This window comes from Amblyomma americanum, chromosome 1 (genome assembly GCF_052857255.1).
Source record: "Amblyomma americanum isolate KBUSLIRL-KWMA chromosome 1, ASM5285725v1, whole genome shotgun sequence".
NCBI lineage: Eukaryota > Metazoa > Arthropoda > Arachnida > Ixodida > Ixodidae > Amblyomma > Amblyomma americanum.
The window spans coordinates 226,297,436-226,311,301 of record NC_135497.1 but is presented as its reverse complement, the minus strand read 5'-3'; the positions used below and the strand labels follow the sequence as shown (position 1 = coordinate 226,311,301).

At 45.0% G+C, this 13,866-nt stretch overlaps 1 protein-coding gene across 1 annotated transcript in view; it reads right to left on the bottom strand.

The window, feature by feature from the left end:
* Positions 1-9,585, bottom strand: part of Flo1 (flotillin-1) — a 69,642-nt gene extending 60,057 nt beyond the window's left edge. Inside the window, exons 1-3 of the mRNA XM_077648574.1 lie at positions 9,050-9,585; positions 4,005-4,080; positions 1,318-1,408 (exon numbers count right to left, since the gene is read on the bottom strand). Coding sequence (XP_077504700.1) covers positions 1,318-1,408; positions 4,005-4,080; positions 9,050-9,098 — 216 coding nt within the window. The 5' untranslated portion in view covers positions 9,099-9,585. The remainder of the gene's footprint in view (positions 1-1,317; positions 1,409-4,004; positions 4,081-9,049) is intronic.
* Positions 9,586-13,866: the final 4,281 nt, after the last annotated feature.

Sequence of the window (13,866 nt, the reverse complement as noted above, 5' to 3'; positions counted from 1 at the left end):
AACCAAAGAACAAGCATCCCAAAGCCTTGGATGTCCAGGGCTTGCCGCTCTGACCACAGGAGTGCGCAGTTTATGGTTGTAATACACCAGCTGCATTCACCCGCAAGAGCCGGATTAATGCACAACCCAGGGCCAAAAACAGATCAAGCACTGCATTCGGTGCACTTTCTGCCCTGGAGTCAAGCATTCCCTAACTTTCCCAAAATTTGCCCACCCATGTTGAAAACCGCTTTGCTTATTTCTTTCTGGTCATCATGACTGCAGTCTGCACTGCCTGTAGCTTGCAGCCTTCACAGCGGCAGATCAGAAGTGCCTGTCTGCTTAGGATGCCTCACTGGAGAAAACCGCATTTCTGCTCTTTATGCTTGCACATCAACAGTGTTTTCGCAGGCTGAGTGTATGGCACCAGAAAGAAGGACACACAACAAGGACGGAAGGGCAATGCACCCATTTTGTTGTGTGCCCTTCTTCCCGGCATTACGCACATCACCGACTAGCCCAACAACAAGTACTTCCACATTTTCACAGGCACCTGCAGCTAACAATGTGCAAGTCATGCACATGTGTGCTTTGTATAAGATTAACTCTACAACACCGTAATGCACAGGCAGGCACAAACTTATGTTGACCATGCAAGTGTTTATCTTACTGCACTGCTGAGTTGCCTAATGTGCTTATATGCTGCTGTTAAGAGGGCACTTCACATGCCCACTTTGGGCCCATAGAGCTGTTTGCTCAACTGTGTGTATGTGAAGGCTTTTATTCCTCAAGTTTTATGCAAGGAGGCAATGCTATGGCAGCATGAAATGATATCGTAAGCAAATGAAGAAAAAAGTTTCCGTGAATTCTGAGCCAAGTGTGAGACCTTATCAGAAGAGAAGCAAGCAAAGAAAGTCGCTCGGCTGGCCATGATAGTGTAACAGTAGCTCGAAGTTTTGCACAAATTTGTAAGGATGGAAAAGACATCGCGAATATGCTATTGGACCAGCAATGTTATTGGCAGGAAATGAGTGTGCCAAGTGTAGTCCTGACACAGTGCTGGTCCATTAGGTGACATAGCAAAGTAGCACTTCAGTTGAGGCTTGTGAGATTTGGAAAATTCTGTTTCCAATGGTACATGATAAACACTTTCGAAACAAATATTCCTATAGCTAGGGCAACTAGAGCACATTAATTAGAAACAGATCTGAAAGTCTTCTCATAAGTAAGCCAGCATACAAATTTCAACAGCTGACACAAACAGCTGCTGCTGCTTACACTTAAGCAACTAATACTCCAACAGACTGATAACAGCACAAAATACGAGCAGCCACCAACCTGAGCTATGCCAGTGACTGATATAGGAACTCCCTGCTGTGTGTAGACCTTGGGGCTCTCAATTGTCAAGGTCATGGTGTTCAGGCTGATTCTGTGGAGATAAGGAAGAATGGAAGGCCAGAGGAATGGAAGGGCAGAAGAAACCGGAAAGCGAACAAATTTCATTCCCAATGAAATTCCACCTGCTTTTAATACAACGTACACGTGCTTCTGTCTAGTTGCAGACAATCTTTTCCAGACCCTGTTCACATGATGTGCAGTTGTTTTTCGAATGTCTAAAAACTAATTCATGCCGACTAAATGTGTCATGGCCCTATGAATTTGCATTTTCAAGAAATGCCGGGCAGAACCAGAGCCCCCAGCATTCCTCGAAGATGGCTGTTTTGGTTGTAAGTAGCATTATACTGACAGTGGCCAAGTGACCTTATTGTGCTTTACTGTGGAATTATTTTGATTTCAATACCTATCCTACACTGCATGTATTTAAACACATACAGCTAGTCGATGGCGGTATGGTTGGATAAACGTAATGGTGCTTTTTGAGCCTGTCTTCGTGGCTCTCATCATATTGTGTCAACGTGTGCCAAGCACTCCAACTGCCACAGAGGTACAAGGAACACTGCAAATGTTGTCACTGCAAAAACATGAGTAGGAACACCAAATTTCAGTTGTGCTTTCTTTGGAATGATGTGCAAGACATCAGTAAACATGGATTGCCATGTGGTATTCACCTAAGCAATGTTCATAATTCATAACTGGATTTCTTCTCTAAAGTAGTTTTGGTTTCAATAATCGAATGGTGGCTATGACATTCCACCCAAATTGAGGTCACACAAGACATATGCAAGCTATGATGTAACCTGCTTGTTTATCAGCTGTCATTCTGGCTCTTTATGTAGGCTGCTGTAAATGCTGGAATGAATTAAAACAACGCAGCAGCTACTGCATCACGGTTTTATTTTAGTCAGCTGACCTCAACTTATCTATGATGTTATAGCCACTGTTTGGGTGTTGAGACCAAAACAATATCAGAAGAGGAAAATAAATTGTAAATTATTTCCTGGGTGAGGTGAATTCCATGTGATGATTACGAATAAAGATGCCTTAGACCACCATTAAAAAATCATGCACCCGAAAGTTTGATGCCTCTGCTGCTTTAAAGGGGCTGCGAAACACTGAACGGATGCTGGCTATACTTCAGATGGATTGTTGATGTCACACAGATGCTGACTCAAAGAATTACAGGAATCGATGCATAGGAACGGGAGTTATTCAATTAAGAAATTTTAATATACAAGCAAACAAAATACTGCCCTCAACTCGATTTTCGCTGGGCTTCCCATTCCCATTTCACTCTCCCAATGAAGACACCGGGAGGGACCAATCAAAACAGCCTATCTGAGCAAGTCACGGAAGTTTGCAAACCATAGTTGCTAATCACTGTAACTTGTTCTTGCCAAGGCTGGTAGTGCCATTTTCATGGTTACAACAACCCCTTGAACGTCCAGTTGACCCAGTGATGCTTCATCATCATGTAAACGGCGCAGAAGGGAGCACTGATCAGTGACGTTCCTGGACTTATGGATCCGAACTAGAGTGCAAGATACTGCGACGAAGTGACGCCCTGTGCAAGATACTAGATACATTTAGGATAGTGCATACCGCTACTGCTTACTGCATACTATGGCCGCTACTAGGAACGCGCTGACTGGTCACAGCGGGAAAGGAGCGCGCACTGTTGACGGGAACATGGCGCCATCTGGTGCCACCGCCTGGCAATCCTCCACAAGCCGACAATGTGCACTGCTAAATTTGAAACCAATGGGTTTTTTTCTTTGCATCCTTCCTTGGCACCGAAACGGACGCTTGTAGAGTGCAATGGCTCGATCGGATTGATTCCGCAAAGCTGTTCTCGGCTACATAGAGAGAAGCTATAAGTGCTATACGCTAGGCCGTAGGATGTGTAGAGAGAGGCGCAAGGTCCTTCGAAGCAAAAAAATAGCCAGTCTCTCTGGTCGTGTATTTTTGTTTTACTTGCTTTACAAAGCTTTTATCTAAGACAAACAAGTTGGTTTTGCTGATGTAATATAAAACGCAAAAACTTGACAAAACGTATCTGTTTATTAACACAATTTGCAGTATATTTACTGTTTGTCCAATCATCAAGCTCCCACCCAGTGATGTCATATCCTCCACTAAAAACCACCACTGTATGGCGACACCGTCAGTGCCCTGAATTTGTTTTTGAGCGCTAATTAAAATATTAAAAAACAGGAGTATACGCAGTTCGACCGATGCTAATAGCATCACTAAAACTCATTCTAAGCAACCAACAGGCAAAATGATGCACTGATTATGTGTTTCGGGGCCCCTTTAAGAAATTAATCTACAAACTTTTTCCACATGCAATAAATAACCTCTGCACCTCGATGCAATTACTACGTTTTTAATTTTGTGCAACAAATGCTGGGAATAGGGCAGCACAAACCTTTGTCACAGAAAAGGCATGTTGAAACATACATAATGGCAGCTCTTTGGAAAGAAAAAAAAATAACTAGGGCTTCACAGTGGGTGCCTACCAAGAAGCTAACAAGTTCTTTGTACAAAAAGTAGGAAACAACAAGAAGAGTTAACAAATATGAAGTACTCCAAGCCTGACATCTGTGCACCCTCCATCCATCACTCACTTCTGCACTCTCTGGATTATGGGCCACACAAAGACCCTGCCTCCAGGAACCAACAGCGGGTGGGCATGGCAGCATCCTGTCAGGGCCAAGAACAAAGCAGGTGTGACGACTTGCAATATGTCTTGTCAAAACATTTCAGACAAAAGAACAAACACGTGCCAAGAAGAGTAAAACCCAGTCTGTCCAAGGCTTGCGTGTAGATTTGTTCATAACTCAAGTCAACAGGACCCTCAATTTTCTATGCTTCTAGGTGACAGTGGGCATAGTGTGGCACAGTTATTGCTAATACTTAGTTTGGTTTCAGTTTTATGGTGTTTAATGTCCCAAAGTAACTATGCTGTAGTGTAGGGCTCCGGACAATTTCGCTCACCTGGGGTTCTTTACATGCACCGACATCACACAGTACACGAGTCTCTAGAATTTCGCCTCCAACAAAATGAGACTGCTGTGGTAGGAGTCGAACCCATGTCTTTTGGGACAGCAGCCGAGCACCAAAACCACTGAGCCACCACGTTTTTTTTTTATCTCACATTTTGCAACAGCACACCAATTACAAAACTCCAGAAAATACAGCAGACACTAACAAAATTACGCACAATCTGCATTACCCTAAAGAGCCCCTGACCAAGTCTGGGCACTGCAAAAACAATAACTGCCTAATCAACAGACTCCCACTATTTATAACTAGGACCTTTTGTTTTAGGGTCAAACACAATGTACCCAATTCTTGCATCCTGAACAGATTTCTTACAAATTGGGTTAAACCCAATTTCTTCCCAAAAATGAGACTTCTAGACAATGTTGATTTTCCAGTTCACAAAGCTGAAGACACCCAAAGAAAATTTTTTGGATATCTAGTTCTTACTCCAGAGGGATGTCTCCGGTCAACTAGGGATTTTAAACCTCTTTAAACACTAATTTTCAAGAGTTTGATGAATTTGAAAATAAGTTTGAAAACGGCGATCTAGAAGACAGATGCCAAAAACATGGCTACCAACAAGACGTTTTATTAGAGTGAGTCTCTGTACGCAGCGCTACCCACGCTAACGAATTTGAGCTAAAAAAAGTTATATTGCCGAACTTTTACCTCCTCCTCCCCCCCCCCCCCCCTCCCCCCCAAATTCTGGACAAAATAAAACCTAAAAATGAAGGGCCCTGTTTATAACATATTACAACCATGAATGCTTCGAACGATAAGCATTGAAATAAAAGCCCACTTGCATTTTTTCCTGACAGCCAATAATCTCCTTTCTTTTCTAATGATGAAATGGGCATATCCATACTACATAAATGATGAATTCTTAGGATGGTTGGGTGCATTAATTTTGACCCGAAAAGATTCTGTACATTGTTATTTGAGCTAAAAAAAGTTATATTGCCGAACTTTTACCTCCTCCCCCCCCCCTCCCCCCCCCAAATTCTGGACAAAATAAAACCTAAAAATGAAGGGCCTTGTTTATAACATATTACAACCATGAATGCTTCGAACGATAAGCATTGAAATAAAAGCCCACTTGCATTTTTTCCTGACATAGCCAATAATCTCCTTTCTTTTCTAATGATGAAATGGGCATATCCATACTACATAAATGATGAATTCTTAGGATGGTTGGGTGCATTAATTTTGCCCCGAAAAGATTCTGTACATTGTTATCGCATTAAGGTTATGTACAAAAAATGCCCGCATGAACAAAAAATGTATATGCAAACATATTTTTAATGATAATGATGCGCAGTGTATGTTGTGATATTATTTTGAATCTATGTGAGAAGTACTCTCTACCCGCAGCATTTGCAAGGTATCGTTGCGATGGACCTGACACTAGCCTTGGCTATGAGTCTAGTACCATTGTACATAGTTTCACTGTACATATTTCAGTTTTCAAATAAAAAAAATGGTGCAGAAGATTTCGTTGGTTGATCATGACTAACCTGACAAACCATCTGATTGAGAGATGAATTCACTGCTCGCTTATTACCACACTCTACAGCTTTCTTGCAATAATCATACTTTAGCAAAGCGTCATGCACAAAGCACTACTGTTATCAGACACACCCAGGACATAAGTGTAAGGTTAACCCTTTAAAGCCCAGTGTCGCAGTTCCGTGACATACCAGTTGCCCACCGTGTACTCTTACTACATGCAGTTTGCATGCAAAGTTTGCTGTCAGCATGACCTCGGCGTCCAGAGCTTCCTGGTCAAAATTTTTTGCGTCACTGTGAGCATGTCACTGTGAGCAAACAGTGAGAGAACGAAAAGGGCGCATGAATATGCCACTTCCAGCCAGCGCACTACAATCGTTGGTCTCTCCTTTTCTGACAAACACTGCATGGAAAATAGGAAGCCATTTGTTGGACAAGACATTTTGTCTCTGGGCTTTTGAGTTGGTTCGAGGCCTTCAAATTGGTTTTTCACAGAACTCTGAATAGCTTCAAAAAATAGATTGTGTTAACTGTTGTTAATTGGCAACATGCCAGTCTCAAATTTTAGCGGCACAAGCAAAATTCTGATATTAGCTTTTAAATGTGGATACACTATCTAATATAGCATGGAGGTAATAATTTTTTGCTTTAATTCCTTCATAACTTGGGCATTAAAGGGTTAACTCGGTATGGTGCAGATAGGGCAGAAGATGTAGACTTATTATGTAGCTCCTCACCTCTCTTTATAGAGGAGGATAAAGGAATTGCCCTCGTGAAGTCTAGTCATTCTGCCTGCAAGATAAGCAACCTAGGAGAGGTGATGGCTAAGAGGCATGGTAAAATTGTTCAATTTCATAGGTTGTAACTCCGCTATCTATACGGCCTCCCAGGAAATTTTTGTGGGCGCAAATTCCTAGGATGACGCCTTGCAACTGCTGGAGAATAAAGGATAAGGGAACGGGGGGGGGATCAGGGGTCATGTAATTGTACAATAGAGCAAGGGTGCGAAAAATTTGATAAATATATAAATATGACCATGCTCTTACAGAAATGTAAGTGGCCATTACAGACAGCACTAATAAGTATCCTCTCAATGCCTCCTAGTGGCTGCTTAAATACAAGAGAGCCATGCACTAATGCCTAGTCCAGTGCCGACACTCCCGGTAAAAATGGTGCCCTCATTGTAAAGTTGAATATTCATGTGGCTATGATGGCAGGCATGATCATAGACTACAGACAATCAGGCTCGCACAGAACTCAAAGTGTACATTGAGCCAACTAATGGCCACAAAGCAAAGAAAATGCATCTGCAGTCGTCGACCTGAGAGTGCCCGAAGTTGGCTACCCACTTTCAAGATAAGGCTCCAAAAAACACTGAAAAGAACCTCAAACATCATCAACAAGTGCAGTCATGGTGGCTCAAGTGCAATCTGGTTGCATCTGATATGGCAAAAAGAAATGATTCAGAGGACGATAAAACAAAAGTTAAACTTGCTGGTAAAATGCAGGAAAATTCTGAAAGCAAGCATAATTCTTGGCTAATTTAAACATAATATGAGTGAACATGCCCATTTCTCTGCCGTTTGCTGATGAGAAAGGCATTGTCAGCCAGATAAAACTGCAAACATAGTTCTCTTTTCCTAATTTCTTGAATCTTAAGTATTGAACTTGTGAGTGGACTGAGCTGAAGCAGTATCATCGTTATTTTTTTTTATGTACACTTACCATGTGTTTTATTCGTAGGATACATGCTGGTAGCAAGAGGTTTTTGTTAGAGTGTGCATCTTATCATACGGTAAGAGAAAAGCTATCACACCTGTCACTATTACTGCAAAAATTTTGAGTACAGTGAGCAGAAAGAAAATGATGAGATTCAAGTATGATATCCTGGTGAAATACTGCAATGGGAACAAAAGGAAAATTATTACACAAAAATTAAAAGGGCACCTCTATAAAAAAAACGGGAGGAACTTTAATTTCTTTCATCAACCACATATGTACAGACTATTCGTGAAGAGACACAAAAATGGTAGAATTCACTGTCTTTAGGTTGCATTGAGTGAGCTCTCAATTCAAAGGAAGAGTTGTACCAGACATTTTGAGTCATATCAAACTAAATTTGCCCATGAGGTAGCGCGCACGCACACAAGAAAAAAGCGCGTCAGACAATAAATTATTGCTCATAAAATAATAAATTTATTGCTCATAAAATAATAAATTTATTGCTCATAAAATAAACGGTCGCATATATGTCAAAATACAAAAAGCCACCACTGGTCGGATTTATACACACGGCATACGGCGCATAGTGCGGAAAACGAGCTTCCAGTTACGAGGATGACAGCAGCTAGTTTCCCCACATTAAGCAAGGGTGGTTATTTACAGTCAAAAAGCTTGTGGCGGCAGGTCAGCTGCAACGTATCCTGTAGTGGTGTCGTTCAGGGCTTACCTGCCAGTCAAACACGTTCAATGAGCATGCAGTATTTGCACTCAGGGTTATGCCTGCAAGTCTGAAGACGTGCAGACATAAACCACTGATTGTAACATTTAAAATAGTGCATTTCTCAAGCACTCTGCAACGGCAGCACACGCGACCTTATGATGAGGAAGCTCCAAAACGTGCAACCTACTGGGGCTTTCCCCAACGTTAAACTATGGCGATGGGCCGAGTCGATAAGGAGAACGTTTTTTTTTTGTTCAGACGTAAGCAGGAAAGTAAGGAAATTTTTTTTTTTTTTTTGACAGAAAGCAAAACGTCAGTCCTATCCGTCAGATCCTATAGGAATGCACGCGCCGTAACTTTCTCGCGATTCGTAACAAGCTAAAAAAATAGTCGCTCCAAACTCGCAAAATCTGCAACTAGTAACACAGCTTAAGGGGAAAAAAAATGAAAATGCGCTTGAGACATTGCGCTTTTTCACGCAGTTTCTTCGACTGAACGTTTATTCGCGATACTGAACCCGTGAGATGTCGAGGAATTCAGAGCGTTCGACTCTATGAAGGTTGAAATTCCCAACCTAACCAACCGGGTCAAAACCCTAGGCCTATTGTTGATGTTTTGCGCGACGGGTTCCCAAAGGGGCGGGGCGTCGAAGTAGGAAAGCAGCTAAAACAAACTCACCGGACACAACCAGTGCCTCGTTGGGGCCACAGGCGACGAAACCTACCATTGCGACTCTCTAGTGTTCACCAGCGGGGCAAAAGCAGCGGACGACAGAGCATACCAACACAACTCCCGCTTCTCTCTTGCTTGCCCCTCTGGCAGACTTCGCTCGCGCTCGATCGCGCCGCTTGGTCACTAATGTGCGCTGGCGCCGCGGTAAAAAAAATAAAGAAAACAAAAATCGTTGGCGAGCCCAATGTTGCCGACTCACGCAGCTGTTGGCGCTAAACTTAGTTCTCACGGTTCTCATTCAGAGCTGCACTGGCTGCACTGCAGCCAACTGCAGCGCTGTGAGAAGCGCACAAAAATATGATCGTGAAAATATGGCGCATGATCAAATCGACGCAGGCATTTCGCGGTGGGAGGGCATGTAAGCAAGTTTCTTCCTAGATAACAACCCGAGAGCACTATTTTAAAATGTCGGCCAGAGAGTCCGGATTGGGAAGGTGTAAAGACCAACGTGATGACCGCGGCGCTTTCCGTCGGCCGCGCGTGGCCCCTCTGCGCACCGATGCCGCCAGGAGGAATGTGGCGCTGCTAGTAGCGGCGCGTTAAGCTCAGCCGCGTCAGCCTTGCGCACGCCGTAGCAGTTTAGTTGTTTCGTCACCTGTATTGGAGTGTCTGTAGCAGCGTTTTCTCATCCGAAGGCGAGATGCCTTCAACAACAAAAAAGAAGACGGAGCGTTTGTGCTTTGCGCCTGGGTGTGGCATGGGATACAGAAAAACAACAAAAAAAAAAAACTTTGTTCCATGCCCCTGCCTGCCAGGGAATGTTTGCCAAGTGGTCTCGAGCGATCCCAAGTGCTGATAAGGCCGTCAGTATCATTTTAAAGTATTGTCACCATCCTTGAAAACGAACTTGCACATGAGTTCAGCCGAACGCGCTTGCATGCCGAAGCTGCGGAAGAGGTATTCTACAGTCAATTAGTGATATGTGCCAAAAATGAGTCGTTTTGAGCATTCCTTTGCGCTGACAGCATAGTTGTACGTGTTTATTACCTCACAAGGATTATTTTTTTTCCTTAAGGGTATAAATCAGGAAGATAGTGAGAAGAAACGGAAAACACTGAAGCTTTGTGTGTTGTAGATCAAATTCTGAAAAATTTTCCCCCTCACTTGTAAATAAACGATTTCATGGCCAGATGTGCCGGTTCATTGTTAACATGAGCGTCAAGGTGGCATACATGCTACAGGTTCGCAAGCGGCAACAAAAACCGGTTTGTGCGTTGGGGCGCCTGGTTTGTGCTTTGGGGCGCCTTCATCCTATATACCCGCCGCGGTGGCCACTAGTGGTTAGGGCGCTCGGCTACTGATCCGGAGTTCCCGGGTTCGAACCCGACCACGGCGGTTGCGTTTTTATGGAGGAAAAACACTAAGGCACCCGTGTGCTGCGCGATGTCAGTGCACGTTAAAGATCCCCAGATGGTCGAAATTATTCCGGAGCCCTCCACTACGGCACCTCTTTCTTCCTTTCTTCTCTTAGTCCCTCCTTATCCCTTCCCTTACGGCGCGGTTCAGGTGTCCACCTATATATGTGAGACAGATACTGCGATATTTCCTTTCCCAAAAAGAATAATAATAATAATATAATAATAATTGGTTTTTTGGGGAAAGGAAATGGCGCAGTATCTGTCTCATATATCGTTGGACACCTGAACCGCGCCGTAAGGGAAGGGATAAAGGAGGGAGTCAAAGAAGAAAGGAAGAGAGAGGTGCCGTAGTTGAGGGCTCCGGAATAATTTCGACCACCTGGGGATCTTTAACGTGCACTGACATCGCACAGCACACGGGCGCCTTAGCGTTTTTCCTCCATAAAAACGCAGCCGCCTCGGTAGCGCAGTAGGCAGCGCGTCAGTCTCATAATCCCAAAAAGAACGAGTTTTCATTTTCGCCTTCAGCCAATGCGACTGCAGTTTTGAGGTCCTACAGCACGCATTACAACCTGCTCTTCTCGCCGTACGTACGTGTAGTGGCTGCGTTTCGGTGGCCGCGCAACGCAGAGTGTCAGTGCACGTTGAAACCCAGGTCGATTAAATTATTCCGACCCGCCGCGGTGGCTCAGTGGTTAAGGCGCTTGGCTACTTATCCGGAGTTCCCGGGTTTGGACCCGACCGCGGCGGCTGCGTTTTTATGGAGGAAAAACGCTAAGGCGCCTGTGTGCTGTGCGATGTCTGTGCACGTTAAAGATCCCCAGGTGGTCGAAATTATTCCGGAGCCCTCCACTACGGCACCTATTTCTTCCTTTCTTCTTTCACTCCCTCCTTTATCCCTTCCCTTACGGAGCGATTCAGGTGTCCGCCGATATATGAGACAGATACTGCACCATTTCCTTTCCCCAAAAACCAATTATTATTATTATTATTGGCTGCCGCCATTGTCAGCAAGCATGCAGTTTTTCCCATTATGCCTTAAAGTCAGCAAGAATGCAGAGTTTATTTCCCATTATGCCTTAAATTTATGCACCTTATTTATCTTTATTCTTACAGTTTGATGCAATGCATGAAGTGCACTGCTGCTTATGACATCAAAAATGATTTTGTTGCTGCCAGACTAAAATAAAAGAACTAGAGTGCCAACTCAGCGTTCAAATCTTGTAGCGCTGACGGTGAAGGCATAAGATAACGTATGAGCAAAGAACCGATTTATCAGCGGTTCCTGAGTTTAATATAGGCAGACATTAAAGGTAGACGGTGGTTGTTATTACATCCAAATGTTTTAAGTAATAAACTATAACGGATGGATGGAAACAACTTTTATTAGAAGAAAACAAAAGAAAGAAAAAATCTTCCATGGTGGTCTCCTATTGGTACAGGAGTCCACAGGCTTGTGCCTCACATAAGGCTCGATCCACCAGCCATTTCTGGCCGGTGGGCTGAGCGGTCCGTAAAGCAGCCTCCCAGGAAGAATGAGTGGAATTGGGGATGGGGGTACTGCCTGTGGGGAAGGACATTTCCAAAGGTAGTGGAAAAGTGTGGATCTGGGCACACCACAGGTGTTACAATGAGGAGGAAAGGTGGGGTGAAAGCATGAGAGACGGTAGGGTGAAACAAAGCAGCCCGTCTGTAATTGTCGTCATGCGGCGCTGGATAAGGGAGACAAAGTACCGTGGGGTGGTGGTAATTTCATGCGGCTGAGTTTGTAGAATGCGGTGATTTGATGATACGTATAAAGGACCGATGGGGCCTCTTGCTCAGGGTTGGGTGCCTGATCGTCCGGGGTCCGGGAGGAGAGTTCCGGGCCAGCGCATGAACGCGCTCATTACCGGGGGTCGAGGCATGCCCAGGGATCCACGACAGAGTAACCGTTCGGTTGAGAGAGGTGGCTGTGGCAATAATAAGTTGTGTCGCCGGCGTCGCCACGCCCTTTAGGTAGTGGCGGTATGCGGCCTGGGAATCTGTGGAAATTTCGGTTATGTTTTTGTCAATGGTGGAGTGGGCCAGCGCAAGTGCGATGGCGGCTCCTTCCGCCTCTGCAGGTGAATTAGCTCGGATAGTGGCTGCGCCCCCCCCCCCCCCCCAAGTGCGGTCTTCATAGGCTGTGACTGCCGTGAAGAATCCTACTTTTTTCTGCCACGTCGACATAAAGGATATCAGAGCGGTTGCTGTATGTTTTGGTGTAACAGCTAGCTCGAGCCTGCCGCCTACCCTGATGGAGGCTAGCGTTCATATTGCGCGGTAGAACCTTCTGATATATGTGATACTGCGTGCGCAGAGAAATGTAAGGTGTAGAACTTGTTGGGGTGGGAATGAGTGGATTGAGACGGAGCTGTCGCAGTAGGCATTGTCCTGTTTCTGTGCGACTCAGGCGGACTAATTGGTTGGTGCGTTGAACCTCTATTAATTCGATCACGGTATTGTGGGTACCAGTGGCCAGGAGGCGTTTCGTGCTAACCGTCCGTGGAAGACGTAGGGCGGAGGTGACAGCCGTGCGTATTAGGATGTCTGCCTGTTGTGTTTGGCGCTGAGTGAGTATGTGGTATGGGAGGTGGAATGTAATGCGGCTGATGATTAATGCATTTGTCATATTGAGGGCCTCGCGTTCAGACAGCCCATGGTTGCGTGCTGCCACCCGCTTGATTAGTGCAGCCACCTGTTTGGTCTGCTTTGCAAGAGCTGAAGGGTGGCGGTAGCATCGAGTTTGTTGTTAATAAGAAGGCCGAGAATCTTCACCTGAGACACAATGGGCACTGGATTCCCTTACATGTGGACTTCAATGGGGGGTCACTGGGCAGGGGTTTCAGTTGCAAGTTCCGATTTATTTGGAGAGCAACGGAGGCCTGTGTTTGCTAATTGGGTGGTGGTGATGTCTATGGCAGATTGCAGGATATCCTGGGCTGTTCCAATGGATCCTCCCCTTGTCCAGAGGGTTATATCATCTGCGTATATGCCTGTGTGGGGCCCTGGGATAGCAGCAAGGGCCTTTGCCAGTGGTGCTAGGGCAATGTTAAAAAGTAAAGGTGATAGGACCGCCCCTTGTGGGGTTCCCCGGTTAGGCAGGGGGAAAGGCTGGGAGGCTACATCCTCAAGATAGAGTTTTGCCGTGCGTCCCTGAAGGAAGGCCCGAACATATTGCCATATGCGGGTGCCACAGCCGGTGGTGGCTTTTGTCGTCAGGATATCGTCATGGCTTAGTGTGTCGAAGGCCTTATGAATATCCAGGGCCTGTATGGCTCGCGTAGTGGCTGTACGGCGCTTAGTGTAAAAGAGACTCTTTAAGGGAGAGAAGTAGGTCTTGCGCCGAGATGTTTGCACGGAAGCCAAATTGAACTTTGGAGA